This window comes from Chamaea fasciata, unplaced genomic scaffold (assembly GCF_029207755.1).
Source record: "Chamaea fasciata isolate MVZ Bird 193981 ecotype frontalis unplaced genomic scaffold, bChaFas1.0.hap1 SCAF_31, whole genome shotgun sequence".
NCBI lineage: Eukaryota > Metazoa > Chordata > Aves > Passeriformes > Sylviidae > Chamaea > Chamaea fasciata.
The window spans coordinates 16,529-30,914 of record NW_027094116.1 but is presented as its reverse complement, the minus strand read 5'-3'; the positions used below and the strand labels follow the sequence as shown (position 1 = coordinate 30,914).

General features: G+C 60.4%; 1 protein-coding gene across 1 annotated transcript; it reads right to left on the bottom strand.

Moving 5' to 3' along the window:
• Positions 1–92: 92 nt before the first annotated feature.
• Positions 93–3,120, bottom strand: LOC136303076 (Fc receptor-like protein 2). The gene is made up of 7 exons (XM_066206688.1): positions 2,806–3,120; positions 2,037–2,306; positions 1,602–1,904; positions 1,435–1,518; positions 1,116–1,137; positions 949–1,028; positions 93–864 (listed from the first exon to the last, which is right to left on the bottom strand). Exons 1-7 carry the CDS (start codon positions 2,849–2,851, stop codon positions 764–766), a joined length of 906 nt encoding a protein of 301 aa, XP_066062785.1. The 5' UTR covers positions 2,852–3,120; the 3' UTR covers positions 93–763.
• Between the last annotated feature and the right edge of the window lie 11,266 nt (positions 3,121–14,386).

Here is a 14,386-nt window from a genome sequence, read left to right as displayed (position 1 = left end):
CAACAACCTGACCGGGACCCTCCTCCGTCCGAGCTGACCGGGCACAGCTGAACAAACAAAAACCATTTGTAGACGATAAGCTGTATTTGAATCATCCAGACTGAGCCATATTGCTGAGGCCTCTAGGCCGTGGCACTGAGGCCTGTAGAGGTTGTGGCGCAGTTAGAAATTCAGTGCCAGGAGTGTGTCGCATTTAGGAATTATCACTTAAGGTGTTAACAAGGGTCAAAGGGTTTTATAGTAGTTAGTAAGTATCGTAATTGGCGTGGACACAGTAGCTACCTTAAACAGTTTATTAAACAATAAGTGTTTGCATTCTTTCCTGTGCCGTGTGCCTATTAGAATTCACTTGTAACTGTAAACTATATAGAGTGCATAAAACCGGCCCTCTTACACACAATAAAAGAGAAATGTAGCAGTAATCATATTGATCGAACCTGCATTTGCTTTGACGATTTCCCTTCATTATCGGGGTTCCCCTGCGACTTTGACCATTTCTCCCGGTTTAATCAAAATGCTGCGTTTTGGGTGCAATGGGAGGGACAAGGGTCCTGTGCCCCCCGGCACTGGGGGAGGGAGTGGGGAGTCTCTGGGGGTACTGGGAGCACTGGGAGCACTGGGATGGGGAGCTCTTGGCAGCCCCACATGGGACCCCCCACTCGTGGCCCCCACCCAGGCACGGTGGGCACCACGGGAGCTGGGGGGGACACACACGGGAGTTGCCCTCACACAGGGGCCCCCAGTGCCCCCAATGCCCCCAGTGTCACAGCATGTTCCCGTAGATGTCACTGGGGTCCTGCTGTCGCCTGTGGGATCCCGCCAGCTCCGCGTAGGTCACCTGGGGGGATGTGACACGGGGGGGCCCTGCAAGAGACATCGGGTGTGGGGACATGGGTGGGGGGTGACACCCGTGGGTGACGTGTCCCTGTGTCCCCACCCTGTACTCACCCCCTGCCCGCTCGGTGCTCAGAACGTGGGTGTAGAGCACCTCCCCCTCCTCTGGGGGGGCCGGGGGATCCGGGGGAGCCCTGCGGGGATAAGGGGGTGTCTGTGGGGATGAAGGGAGATTGGGGTGAGGGTAAAATGGGGGGTCAGACCTGGAGCCCCCCACTCACCTTTCCTGCTGCTTCCTGAGGGCTGCAAAGGGAACAGGGAAGCATGAATGGGGGGTCCTCAGGGCCTCTGAACACCCCCGGGACCCCTGACTACCCCCAGGACTCCCAAGCATTCTTGAAGCTCCCAGAAATCTTTGAAGCACCCCTTGAACCCCCTGAGCCTCCAAATCCCACAAACTTCCCAAAAACTCGCATCCAAAGACTCTGGGGGCTCATCTTCACCCAAGTCAGGAGCTGTTGTTGGCACCCTATGACCACATACTCTGGGTGGGCTTCACCCTAATTCCTGGGACCCCCATTCCTACTCATTGTCACTCACCCAGGCGGTGCTGCCGGTGCCAGCCCACGATGACAGCCACGAGCAGGACCAGGAACAGGAGGGACCCGCCGACCCCGGCGACCACTGCTGGGGACAGAGAGGGACACAGTGGGGTCACCCAGAACCCCGGGGTCCTGCATCCCCCGTGTGACCCTGTGTCAGCCCACCTGTTACCCAGGGTGTGCCAGGGGTCACCTCCAGGGCCAGCTCAGGGCTGAGTGCCCGGAACACGCGGTGCCCGTCCTGTCCCAGCTGGTTGGTGGCCACGCACTGGTAGGTGCCCGAATGTCCCACATCGACGTTTCCAAGCTCCAGAATGGGACCCTGGGCCACCTCCTGGCCATTGTGCAGCCAGGTGAAGTTGACAGGGGCTGAGCCCACCTGCACCGCGCAGCGCAGGGTCACGGGGTCACCTGCATGCACCTGGTGTGACAGGGGACCGGGGGTGATGGTGGCATTGGCCAGGGGCACTGTGGGGACACAGACAGGGTGAGACTGGGGCGGGGGGCTGGCAGCCAGCAAGAGGGACAGGGACACGGGGATGAGAGTTTCCTGGAGCATGCTGTGGGTGAGGCCACCCCCAGCCTGAGAGTCACACTCACCAAGGACAGTGACATTCAGAGGGACACTCTCAGCAACGCTGTCCCCATCGCTGGCCCGGCAGTGATACTGGCCGCTGTCATTGTCCCCAACGTGCCGCAGCTCCAGGTGGGGGCCAGTGCCCAGCGGTGTCCCAGAGCCCCCACGGTGCCAGGTGAAGGACCGGGGACCTGTCCCCATGGCCACGGCACAGCTCAGCACCAGGTGGTCCCCCAGTGCCACCTGTCCCCCGGGGGGCTGCACTGACACGGACACCCCCGAGACGGGGACCCCTGCGGGGAGACACAGGTAAGATGATCTTGCCATGATGGGTGGAGGACACAAGACGGGAAGGAGGGGGGATTGGAGGGGAGCACAGAGGACCCCAGGGAGAAGTGGACCCTGGGAGGTGCGTTGGGATCTGGTGACCATGGAGTGACCCCATGGAAAGGTGGAGAGAGCCAGGCAGGGATGGGGGACTACACAAGAGACTGAGGAGACTCAGGGAATGATGTGGGGTTTGGAGAGGGGTGGGTGGACCCAGGGACGGAAGTGCAACCAGAGGGTTGAGCAGGGACCTTGGAAGGGGTGTGGGATCCCAGGGAGGGGTGGGGGGACAGAGAGAGGGATGAGGGATGCGGAGAGGGAACCGGGCAGTCATGGGGTAACAAGGAGGTACTTGGGAAATTTTGGGTGATCCAGGGAGGAGTGAAGGGAGGGATGAAGGATGCAGGTAGAGGGGGGAAGCCCTCAGTGGATGTCAGGGTTGCCTGTCCCCATCCCTGCACTCACTGCGCACTGTCACTGTCACCAGCTGCGACTCCCTCCACTGTGGCATTGCAGTGCTCACCCTGCCCCTGCAGTAGTAGCGGCCGCTGTGGTGCAGCTGCAGGGGGGACAGGGACAGCTCGGTCCTGTCGTGGGGCCCTCCCAGGTCCTGCTCCTCATGGTAAAATCGTACTCCAGTGGCTGTGCTATCCTGCCAGCACCGGCAGCGCAGTGTCACCGTATCCCCCTCCAGCAGGGCCCGTGCTGACACCTGCAGCACCAGCCAGTCTGGGGGACAGAGGTTTTCCGTCACACCGGGGGCATCTGGAGGGTCCTGATGTCACCGGATGCCACCAGAGGCCACCCATTGCAAGAGAGGAGCCCCCTTGCACTGTTATGCTTTGGGATGTCCCCGTGTGCAGGGGACGGGCTCTGGTCACACCAAGAGGTGACCCATGGACTGGAGCCCACCCAGAGCCCACGAGGTCCCTGCAGGTGCCAGGCTGGGGACACACAACCTCCCTCACCAATGACCACTCTCACAGGGGGGCTCCGCCCACTGCCAGGTCTGCTACACCTGTAGGTGCCACTCTCCGTGACAGTGAAGCGGTCGCGTCTGTTCGGCCCCCAGCGCTGCCCGTCCTTGTACCAGGTGGTGGCACCGCGGTCCCCAAACCCTGGCAGGTCAGTGTCACCTGGTCCCACAGCACCGCCGGCCTCCAGGGGGGCTCCACCAGGAGCTGGGTGGTCTGGGCACCTGCGGGTGACAGGGGACACCAGCCTGCCAGGGCCAGCACGGGGCTGGGGACAGCAGGGCGGGGACATGGCGTCGCCCGAGGACTCACCAGCGAGGCCGAGGGTCTGGGCTGGAAGGGAGAATGGACAGGGCTGGGTGAGGGTGGCCCTGGTGGGAAAGAAGCGACAGCAGGCACAGCACAATGTGTGGTGCCTGCCCCATACTGCCCCGAATGGAACTCTGGTGTAGCACAGAGGTCATGAGGACAGGAACACCTCAATCACTCTGGGCTGAGGGAGGACATGGGGACACTGTGGACATCCCATGTTTGCACAGGTCCCCCCGAGCATCCTCAGAACGCCTGCTCCCACAACCACATCCCCATGGCCCTGTGCCCGTGATCCCATTCCGAAGGCACCTCTCCCCATATGGCATAGGCATGGTACGTGGCCCTTGCACCTGTTCCCGCATCACTGTTTCCCTATCCCTGTCCCAACGCTGGCACAGCCCCAAGGTTCTTTTTGCCACATCCTTGACCACACATCTCTATCCCCCTGTACCTGTCCCCACATCCCAGTTCCCCTGTTACTTTCCCCATGGCCATCCTGTAACTGTGGTGACATGATGGACTAGCTCTGCTGGCCTTGAGGAGCTCAGGGGACACCCCAGCCCCCCTGTGCCCTCTCCCCACCGGTCTCTGCCTCACCAGGGCCCATCCCCGGGGTGTCAGGCCCGTGCCCGGGGCACTCACCCCACAGGAGCAGCGCCACCTTCCCGGCCATCCCCGTGTCCCCGGCCATGTGCACTGGCTGTCACTCGCTGCTGTGGCCACCGGTCCCCTGGGTGGCGGCTCGTCGGATGAAGAGGAAGGAAGAAAGGTCACACCTCGTCCCCACGTGTAAGTGGCCCTTGGTGGGGGATGGGTGGAGACACAGCAGGGGACAGGCTGGGGACATTATGGGATGGTCTGGGGGCTCAGTGGGGGATGGTGTTCCCAGGAGTGGGGGCCTCAGGGGATGTGGGGAACCAAGGGTGGGTGTCCAGGAGAATGGGGTCCAGGGGTATTGGGGTCTTCATGCCTGGGGGGACTCAATGATGGGGGTCCTGTGGGAGCATAGACCTCAGAGATTTCAGGTCATGGGATGTGTGTCCCAGGGTTGGGGGTCCAGTAGAGAAAAGGGGACCCTGAGGAATTAGGGTTCTGAGGGGAAGGAGAAGCAGCCCATGTGATGGGATCAAGGCAATGGTGGTCCTGGGCAATGGGAGTCCTGGGATGGGGGTCCCAGGGAGCAGAGACCAAGGGAATGGGGGTGCCATGGTTGGGTTCCCAGGGGAATGGGGGTCCCAGGGATGGGCAGTGGCTGGGTGGGCACGGGGGTCACAGCTCCTGCCCTGGGTGCCTCAGATTTTGGGGTGACTCAGAGCCCAGCACAGCCCCCACAGTGTGCTCATGGCCAGGGGGGCACCCCAGGGTGGAGGCTCTGGGTCTGTGCCCCACACACCCCTGGGCTTTTCCCATCCCCCCATTTCCTGGCTCAGCCATCCCAGGGAACACCTGAGCAGGGAACGGTGGGGGGATCCCAGGAAGGGGCCAAGGGGGCTGGGGGGTGCAGGCAGTGTTCAGGGGCTGTGGGGGATGAAAGATTTTCACTTTCTCTTTCCTGCAGCAGAAGGAAGAGGCCGTTTATGCTGAGCTGAGGCCGTGGGTTCTGTCCTGGGGGGCACATCCAGAGGGGTCCTGCCCTGAGGGAAAAGGGCTCCTCTGCTGTGGTGACACCTGGGTCGTGTCCCAGGGTCTTGTCCCAGAGGGTTCCTCGTTCTGGGGGTGCCACATCCTTGGGGACTCCTGTCCCAGAGGTGGCACATCCTGGGGGGGCACTGAGCATTCCCACTGTCCCCAGTGGGGCCCTGTATCCTCTGGGGTGTTTAAACATAAGGGGGCATCTGTTACGACCTTACCCAGATGATGGTAAATGCCCGGCTAAATTTGGTTCAATTCCCTGATGGCCAATTGGCTAAAACAAAATTATACAACCATGAAATAAAGGCAAAAATACTTTCCCAAATCACATTTTTTCCCAATAAAAAATAAACTCGGCAAAAATCAAACTAACAATGTAGAAAATGGTCTGATCGATAGAATCCTTTTAATCATTGCCCTCCCAACTAGTCACTGACAATAAAAACACAAACAAATCCCATAGAAATGAGACTTTCTGGTTCCCTTTAAGAGCCCATTGGTGCATCCCATAGCAGCGTTTCCTTGTGCATAACACTGAGTGTGGAATCTCCCTGAGTCTCCAGCAGGTCCATGGGTTTGTTCCCGGCCTGCTGGGCAGCAACCCAGCCCACAGGGAAGGCTTTGGCTGGGCCACATTTAGGAACTCTGCCCATTTTCCTCCTTCCCACCCTCAAACTTCATTTATTTCCCATGGCATCAGCTCCCAACAGGGTTGAAACTCTGTCCATCCTTGGAACAGAGCACAGGAATCCGTGGAAATGCCTGTGTGTCCCTCAGGGTCTGCTTCCCTGGGAAATGCACTCCACCCTGCCCTGAATTCCCCTGCCTGGGCACTCCCTGCTCCTGCTGGGACACCCGTGTTCCCCAGATCCACGGCTGGAGCCCCTGCTCAGTATTTCCACACTTTTCCCTCTCTTCTGGTGTCCACATCCAGAACACAAACATTCTTTCTGGGAGGTTCCAAAGGGCTGCAGGTTTTGTTCAGGAAGGAGGGTCCCGGTCGTGTTGTTGAGCAGATGGGTGTGGGATCTGCAGAACTTCTGGGGCTCTCTCAGCCCCTTGCTGAGAGGGACAAAATGATCAATTGCTGCATTTCCGGACTGCTTCCCTCACAGTTGCCCCTGCAGGAGGGTTTGCAGCCAGCCCTGCTCTGAAAACCATCCAAGGCCCTCGCAGAGCCACTGCTTGGGCTCCCATTGGCTTTTGTGCTTCTTGCAGGGCCCAGCAAACCACAGCCAGGCCTTTTCCTGCCACAGAATTGTCACCTTTGCAGCAGCTCGAAAGCTGCCAGAATCAAAGCCAAGGGGGCGGGGGGAGCCTCAGGTCGTGGCTGCCACCTGGGGCTGGCCAGAGCAGGGCTGGCCAATGCCCATCCCTGTGCACTGGGGCTGGGCCATGGCTGGGCCCCACACTTGGATGGCCACTGGCTTCAAGGCGGAGGAGTTGGGGAGCTCCTTCCTGCCTGGGGCTCCATTCCCGAGCTGCTCTCACTGGCTCACATCCTGCAGGGGACAAGTGAAAATGGAGATATCTGGACCCTGCCTGGAGCTGCCATCCCCCAGGACAGGATCCCCTTGGCCAGCATGTGTCCCCCCCGGGACAGGATCCCCCCAGAACAGGACCCCCCTTGCTGTTCCCCCCAGGACAGAACCTGTCCCCCCGTGTGTCAGCCACTGCCCATCCCTGGGACCCCCGTTCCCCTGGGAACCCATCCATGGGACCCCCATTCCCTTGGTCTCTGCTCCCTGGGACCCCCATCCCAGGACTCCCATTGCCCAGGACCACCATTGCCTTGATCCCATCACATGGGCTGCTTCTTCTTCCATAACCACTCTTCCCAAGGGTCCCCTATTTTTTTCCCCTTCACCCCCAACTCTGGGACCTACATCCCATTATCCGAAATTCATGGGGACCATGATCACCCCGGAGCCCCATCCCTGAATATCCCCAGGCATGAAGACCCCAATTCCCCTGGATCCCCATTCTCTTGGACACCCCTCCTTGGTTCCCCACATCCCCTGAGCCCCCCACTCCTGGGAACACCATCCCCCACTGTGCCCCCAGACTATCCCATAATGTCCCCAGCCTGTCCCCTGCTGTGTCTCCACCCATCCCCCACCAAGGGCCACCTACTCATGGGGACGAGGTGTGACCTTTCCTCCTTCCTCTTCATCCGAAGAGCCGCCACCCAGGGGACCGGTGGCCACAACAGCGAGTGACAGCCAGTGCACATGGCCGGGGACATGGGGATGGCCGGGAAGGTGGCGCTGCTCCTGTGGGGTGAGTGCCCCGGGCACGGGCCTGACACCCCGGGGATGGGTCCTGGTGAGGCAGAGACCGGTGGGGAGGGGGCACAGGGGGGCTGGGGTGTCCCCTGAGGTCCCCAAGGCCAGTAGAGCCAGTGTATGGGCATGGACCCCAGTGTGAGCAGAGGAGTGGGGTGGCTGTGGGGACAGGAAAAGGGGAACTGGGATGTGGGAGCAGGAGCAGGGAGATAGAGATGTGGGGACCAGGATGTGGCCAAAGGAACCTTGGGGTGGTGCAGCAGTGGGAACAGGGACAGAGGAACAGGGCTGCCAGTACAGAGAGAAGGGCCATGTACCATGCAGATGGGCTGTGAGGACAGGAGCTGTGAGGCTGGTGGTGGTGACCTTTGAAAACATGGGGTGGCTGTGGTGTCCCCATTCCCGGAGTGTCCACAGTGTCCCCGTGTCTTGCCTCAGCCGAGTTGCCAGGATGTCTCTGTCCTCGAAATTTCCATGCCAAACCATTCCCCATTGGGACAATTTTGTGATAGTCTCCACATCCCATCCCCCAGGAGCTTCTCTTGCTGGCCTGCCACCCCAACCCAGCCCTGTCCCTTCTCCCTTCCAGCCCAGACCCTCGGCCTCGCTGGTGAGTCCTCGGGCGACACCACATCCCCACCTCGCTGTCCTCAGCCCTGCGCTGACCCTGGCAGGCTGGTGTCCTCTGTCACCTGCAGGTGCCCAGACCACCCAGCTCCTGGTGGAGCCCCCCTGGAGGCCGGCGGTGCTGTGGGACCGGGTGACACTGACCTGCTGGGGCTTGGGGCCCACCGGTGCCACCACCTGGTACAAGGACGGGCGGCGCTGGGGGCAGAAGGGATCTGACCGCATCCTTGTCACCAGGAGTGGCAACTACACATGTGACAGACCCGGCAGTGGGCTCAGCCCCCCCGTGTCAGTATTAAATGGTTAGTGGGGCTGTGAGGTTGGTGCCCCATGAGGGCTCAGCGTGGGCTCCTGTCCACGTGTGGCTTCATGTCCCAGTCCCCAGCACATGTGGACATGCCAGTGCATCCCACTGTACCCCTGTGCACACCAATTTGTTCCAGTGCACACCAGTTCATCCCAGGGTGATGGGTTTCCCCCTGGTATTCCTAGGGGCCTCTGGTGTAATGGGGACCCCCCGGACCCCTCTTGAGTCCCTCAGTGTGAGAACCCCCCTGCCCCACAGACCGACTGGTGCTGCAGGTGCCAACACAGACACTGCTGGAGGGGGACACGGTGACACTGCGCTGCCGGGTCACGCAGGACATGTCGGTCACTGGGGTGCGATTTTACCACAAGGAGATGGATCTGGGGCGGCCCGTCAGTGGCACCGAGCTGTCCCTGTCCCCCCTGCAGCTGCACCACAGCGGTCGCTACCTCTGCGGGGGCTTGGTGGGCTCGGGAATGTCACAATGGCACAACTCAGCACCAGTGACAATGACAGTGCATGGTGAGCATCCGCACAGCTGCCACCTTGATATCCCAACACCCCAACACCTTATGCCTTGACAATCCCAAAGCCACTTCCCAGTGGACTCAGAGTCACAGTCCTAACCTCCTGTCTCCTTCCCAGAGCTCTTCACTGTGCCGGTGCTGGAGGGTCCCCCCGAGCCCATCGAGGGGTCCCGCCTCCATCTCAGCTGCCTCAGCACCCCCAGACCCCTGCGGCCCCGAACCCGCCTCCTGCACCTCTTCTACCGGGATGGGCAGTTGGTGGGGGGCCCGCAGGTGTCCCCGCAGCTCCTGGTGCCCGCCGTGGGGGTCTCCGACTCGGGGAATTACACCTGCCAGGTGCGCTCTGAGGAGAGGAAGGTGTGGAAGAGCAGCGCCCGGCTCTGCGTCACAGTGCACAGTAAGTGTGGGGATGGGCACGGGGAGCCCCCACAGCCTCCCTGGGTCCCCTAGCCCTGCCTGGAGACCTCTATTACTGTCCGGACACCCCACACCGGTGGTGGGTCCCCCATGCTTTCCTGGATCCTTTGCCGGGTTCCCCAGCCCTGCGTGGGTACCCCCATCTATCCTGTAAACTTTTTCCATGTTCCCCAATCACTGCTCTGGTCCCCCTCCATGTCCCCCCTATCCCCTCCCTGCATCCCCACACCCTCCCTGGAGTCTACCATCATCCTTCTCCAGGTGTCCCCTCCCTGAACCCCCCATCATTTCTTGGCATTCATTCCTAAGCCCCTAGCTCTGCATCCCCTTTTCCTCACTGGGAATCCTCTGCTCCTCCCAGAACATCCCCAAGTCCCTCACTGTCCCCTGGTGTCCCCCTCTCCCCTCAGGAGTCCCACTCTCAGGGGTGTCCGCGTGGGTACAGCCCCCCGGGGGACAGGTGGCACTGGGGGACCGCCTGGTGCTGAACTGCACAGTGGCCGAGGGGACAGGTCCCCGGACCTTCTCCTGGCACCGGGGGGGCTCAGGGACACCACTGGGCAGTGGCCCCCACCTGGAGCTGCGCCGCGTTGGGGACAATGACAGTGACCACTACCAGTGCCGGGTCAGCGATGGGGACAGCACGGCCGAGAGTGTCCCCCTGAATGTCACCGTCCTGGGTGAGTGGGACCCTCGGACTGGGGGTGATCCCACCCACGGCACCCCCAGCCCACCTTGCCAGGTGCCAGCCCTGTCTGTGTCTCTGCAGTGCCCGTGGCCAATGCCACCATCACCCCCGGTCCCCTGTCACACCAGGTGCACACAGGTGACCCCGTGACCCTGCGCTGCTCGGTGCAGGTGGGCTCAGCCCCTGTCAACTTCACCTGGCTGCACAATGGCCAGGAGGTGGCCCAGGGTCCCATCCTGGAGCTTGGGGACATCGATGTGGGACATTCGGGCACCTACCAGTGCATGGCCACCAACCAGCTGGGACAGGACGGGCACCGCGTGTTCTGGGCACTCAGCCCTGAGCTGGCCCTGGAGGTGACCCCTGGCTCACCCTGGGTCACAGGTGGGCTGACACAGGGTCACACGGGGGATGCAGGACTTCTGGATTTCTCGGTGACCCCACTGTGTCCCCCTCTGTCCCCAGCAGTGGCTGCAGGGGTCGTCGGGTCCCTCCTGTTCCTGCTCCTGCTGTCATCGTGGGCTGGCACCGGCGGCACCGCCTGTGTGGGTGACAATGAGGGGGAATGGGGGTCCCAGGGATTAGGATCAAGCTCCTCCAGAACACACGGGCCATATGGTGTCACCAACAGCTCCTGACTTGGGTGAAGCTGAGCCCCCAGAGACCTTGACTGGGGGCCCTGGGAGATTTGGGGAGCTCCTGGAGGGTCATGCAGGGATGTTGCGGGTTCTGTCAGGGTTTTAGGGCAGTTTGGGGGCTCATGGGGTTCAAGGGTAGTTCGAGGTTTTTTAGGAGCTTCAGAGATGCTCGAGGCTCCCAGGGGCAGTCAGGGGACCCGATGTTATTCAGAGCCCGTGAGGACCCCACCAGTCACCCTCCCCTCTTCCCTTTGCAGCCCTCAGGAAGCAGCAGGAAAGGTGAGTGAGGTCTCAAGATCTGACGCCTCATTTTACCCTCACCTGAGACTCCCCCCAGACCCACAGACACTCCCTTATCCCCACAGGGCCCTCCAGGATCCTCCGGCCCCCCCAGAGGTGGAGGAGCTGCTGTATACCCACATCGTGGGCATCGAGCAGGCAGGGGGTGAGTACAGGAGGGGCCAGGGACACGTCATCCACGGGTGTCACCCCCCACCCAGGTCCTCATATCTGGTATCTCTCGCAGGGCCGCCCCGGGCCACATCCCCCCAGGTGACCTACATGGAGATGCCGGGACCCCACAGGTGACAGCGGGACCCCAGTGACATCTATGGGAATTTGCTGTGACACTGGGGGACACTGGGAGCACCGGAGGTTCCTGTCCAAGGACACCCCCTCTGTGTGTCCCTCCCAGCTCTTGTGGGTGCCCACCGTACCCAGGGGGTGGCCACGAGTGGCGGGTCCCATGTTGGCCCCACAGCTCCCCATTCCAGTGCTCCCAGTGCTCCCAGTACCCACAGGGGCTCCCCATTCTCCCCCCCATTGCCAGGGGCCAGAAGACCTTTGTCCTTCTCATTGGTTCTAAAATGCAGATTTTTGGTTAAACTGGGAGAAATGGTTTCTGTTTGTTCAGCACTGCCAGGTCAGCTCGGACGGAAGGAGGTCCCAGTCAGGCTGTTGAAGAGATTGGTGTGGGGTTTACAGAGATATGGGAACAGGAATAACAGTTCTTTACTAGAATATCTATAACAAGACAAACAAACAACAACACCGCCACCAACAACAAACAAAAGCACAAACCCAGTCCCAGCCCTCTCGGGGCTGCAGGCACTTCCCCTGCGGTACAGTTCCGGGCACAGCCGGCAGGGGCGCTGGTGGCTCCCGGCCGGGCAGGGCGGGTGCGATGATTCCCCCGCGGCTGCAGGGGGCGCTGTGGAAACAGCTCGGCTGTCTCTCTCTCCATGGTTAATGGAGACTCAGCGGGCGGGAGAGAGAGAGAGAAGCGTCCTTCCCTCACTGACGGGGCTGGGGGGCAGCTGGGGACGGTGCCGCTCCGGATGGCAAAATGGACTGCGGCAGGAACCCTCGGAGTGGCGGCTGGAACGGTGGGAGGAGGCACACCCAGGGTGGCAAAGGAGGTGTAGCAAAAACTCTGAAGCTGTAGCAGGAGCCGTGGGGCTTGGGTGGGGCACGGGGTGTTGGGTTCAAGTGTAGGAAAAGCCAAAGTAGTCACAGAAAACAGCGGAGCTGGGCAGCCACAGCCGTGCTCCCACAAACAGCTGCTGCACGCAGCCATGAGACACACCCTCTGGGAAGGGTGAGGGGCTCTGGGTGCTGGGTTCTCCCCTGAGACATCTGAGAATATGGTGAGGGTCCTTTCCCTGAGGGAGTTTAGAAGATGCCAGTTCAAGGGCTGCCCTTCTCAGCAAAGCCTCACTCATGGTAGGAGAAGCAGTGAAGGGTGGAACTCTGCGGTGGCGGCCAATTGTCCCCAGAGCAAGAGCAGCACTGTCCCACCTCCGGTGCCAGGAGCAAGAGAGAGGAGCCAAGATCAGCCCCTCACCCTCCAGCCAAAATCTCGTGGTATGTCTGCCCTTGCCAACAGATGTTGTTCCTGCACCCTGAGGAGCCCCACAGCAGAAGGGTCCTGGGAGAACCCCAGGCAGAGATTGAGCTGTGGAATTCCCTCTGTCTCCACAACAGCTCTGCCAATGCCCAGCGATGTCTTTTGGGCTCCCTGAAATCCCCTCTCCTGGGAGAATCAGTGCCAAGGATTCCTGGGGCAGAGTCTGACATCATAGAAGGGAAATGTGTGACATCACAGAGTGGGCTGTGACATCACAGGGCAGCTGTGTATGACATCACAGAGCACATGACGACATCCTATGGTAGTTGTTTGACATTCACAGAGATGACTGTGACATCTCAGAGTGGTGGTGTCACATCATAGAGGAGGTTGTTACATCACAGAGCAGGCTCACAGCAGGTCTTTGAGGTCACTGGATTGGTCACTGCTGCACTCCCCTCTCAAAGCTGCCCTGCAGAGAAGCTCCCCTGTGCTCCTCATGCAGAGTCTGGTTCCCTGTCCTCCTAGGTTCCCTCCTGCCCCCCAGCAGCACAGCCTGCCCCGGAGGACGTTCCACAAGATCAGTCCCCAGAACCTGACACGGGGATGACGGCTGGAGCCACGGATGGCGTGGGACCGGAGAACAGGGACCCCCCAGCAGCATTCCTGTCTCACCCCGTTGGGGGGCCTGGGCCAGGGCTCCTTCCCCAGAGCTACAAAGGCCCCAGACAGGACCAGGATGAGGAGGACAGACCCCGCCAGCCCCCAGTGGTGTTCGAGGTCATGGACAGCAACCACCAAAAGGGCCTTCAGGGGAGGGGCTTTCACAGCACTCCCCTCCCCAACCTGTCCTGTAACCCTGTCCACTGACTCTCAGGCATCCATATCCCACCTCTCCCACATCTCCATGTCCCACAGCCCCCACACACCCATATCCCTTGGATCCCATGCATTGACACCTCACACCTCCCAATGCATCCACCTCTCTCAGCTCCCACATATTCCTGGTGATTCCTGTGGCCAGCACCAGCCCAGCCCAGTGTGTGGAGCCACACTGAGGGTCCTCAGCCCTCTTTCCCCCCACCCAGAAGCAGGAGAAAATCACCCACGGGAATGTCTCTGCTGAGAAGGGTCTGCTGGCAGTGCTGACATCGGCCACTGGCTGCCTGAGCTTGCAGAAGGAACAACCCCTTCCTTCCTGCCTGCCTTCCTGCCTTCCTTCCTGCCTGCCTGCCTGCCTGCCTGCCTGCCTGCCTTCCTGCCTTCCTTCCCGCCTTCCTTCCTGCTTTCTCCCTTCCTTTCCCTTCCCTTCCTTTCCTCTCACCCTGGATTCGAGGGTGCACTGGGAAGTGGGGAGTGGGGATGGCAGAGATGGAATGGCGGCAGCAGAGAGGGTATCTGGGTCGAGACAAGGACCAGGAGAAATCACTCATCAAATCCTGTAATAGGTAAAACAGCATCAGAATTGGAGAGAAAAAGTCCTTTCAAGGATCTAAAGACAGGTTTATTAAGAAAACTACAAGAGAGAAAAAAAAAAATAAGAATCTGAAAAAAACCTTCAAAACACTTCCCCTCTTCCCCAAAAACTCCTTTCTTTCTCTCTGACAACATCCAGAGAAAACAAAACTTAGACTTCATGTCAGTCACTACCTCTAAAATAGTCTTTCATCAGTCCTCTCAGAGACAAAAGTCTCTTCTGGTTGGCCATGGAAACTTCCCCACAAGAAAGAACAGTTCTCTTGTGGCTTTTTCATTCTCACAAAACCAGCCGCCTCTGAACCTGCATTTGTGAA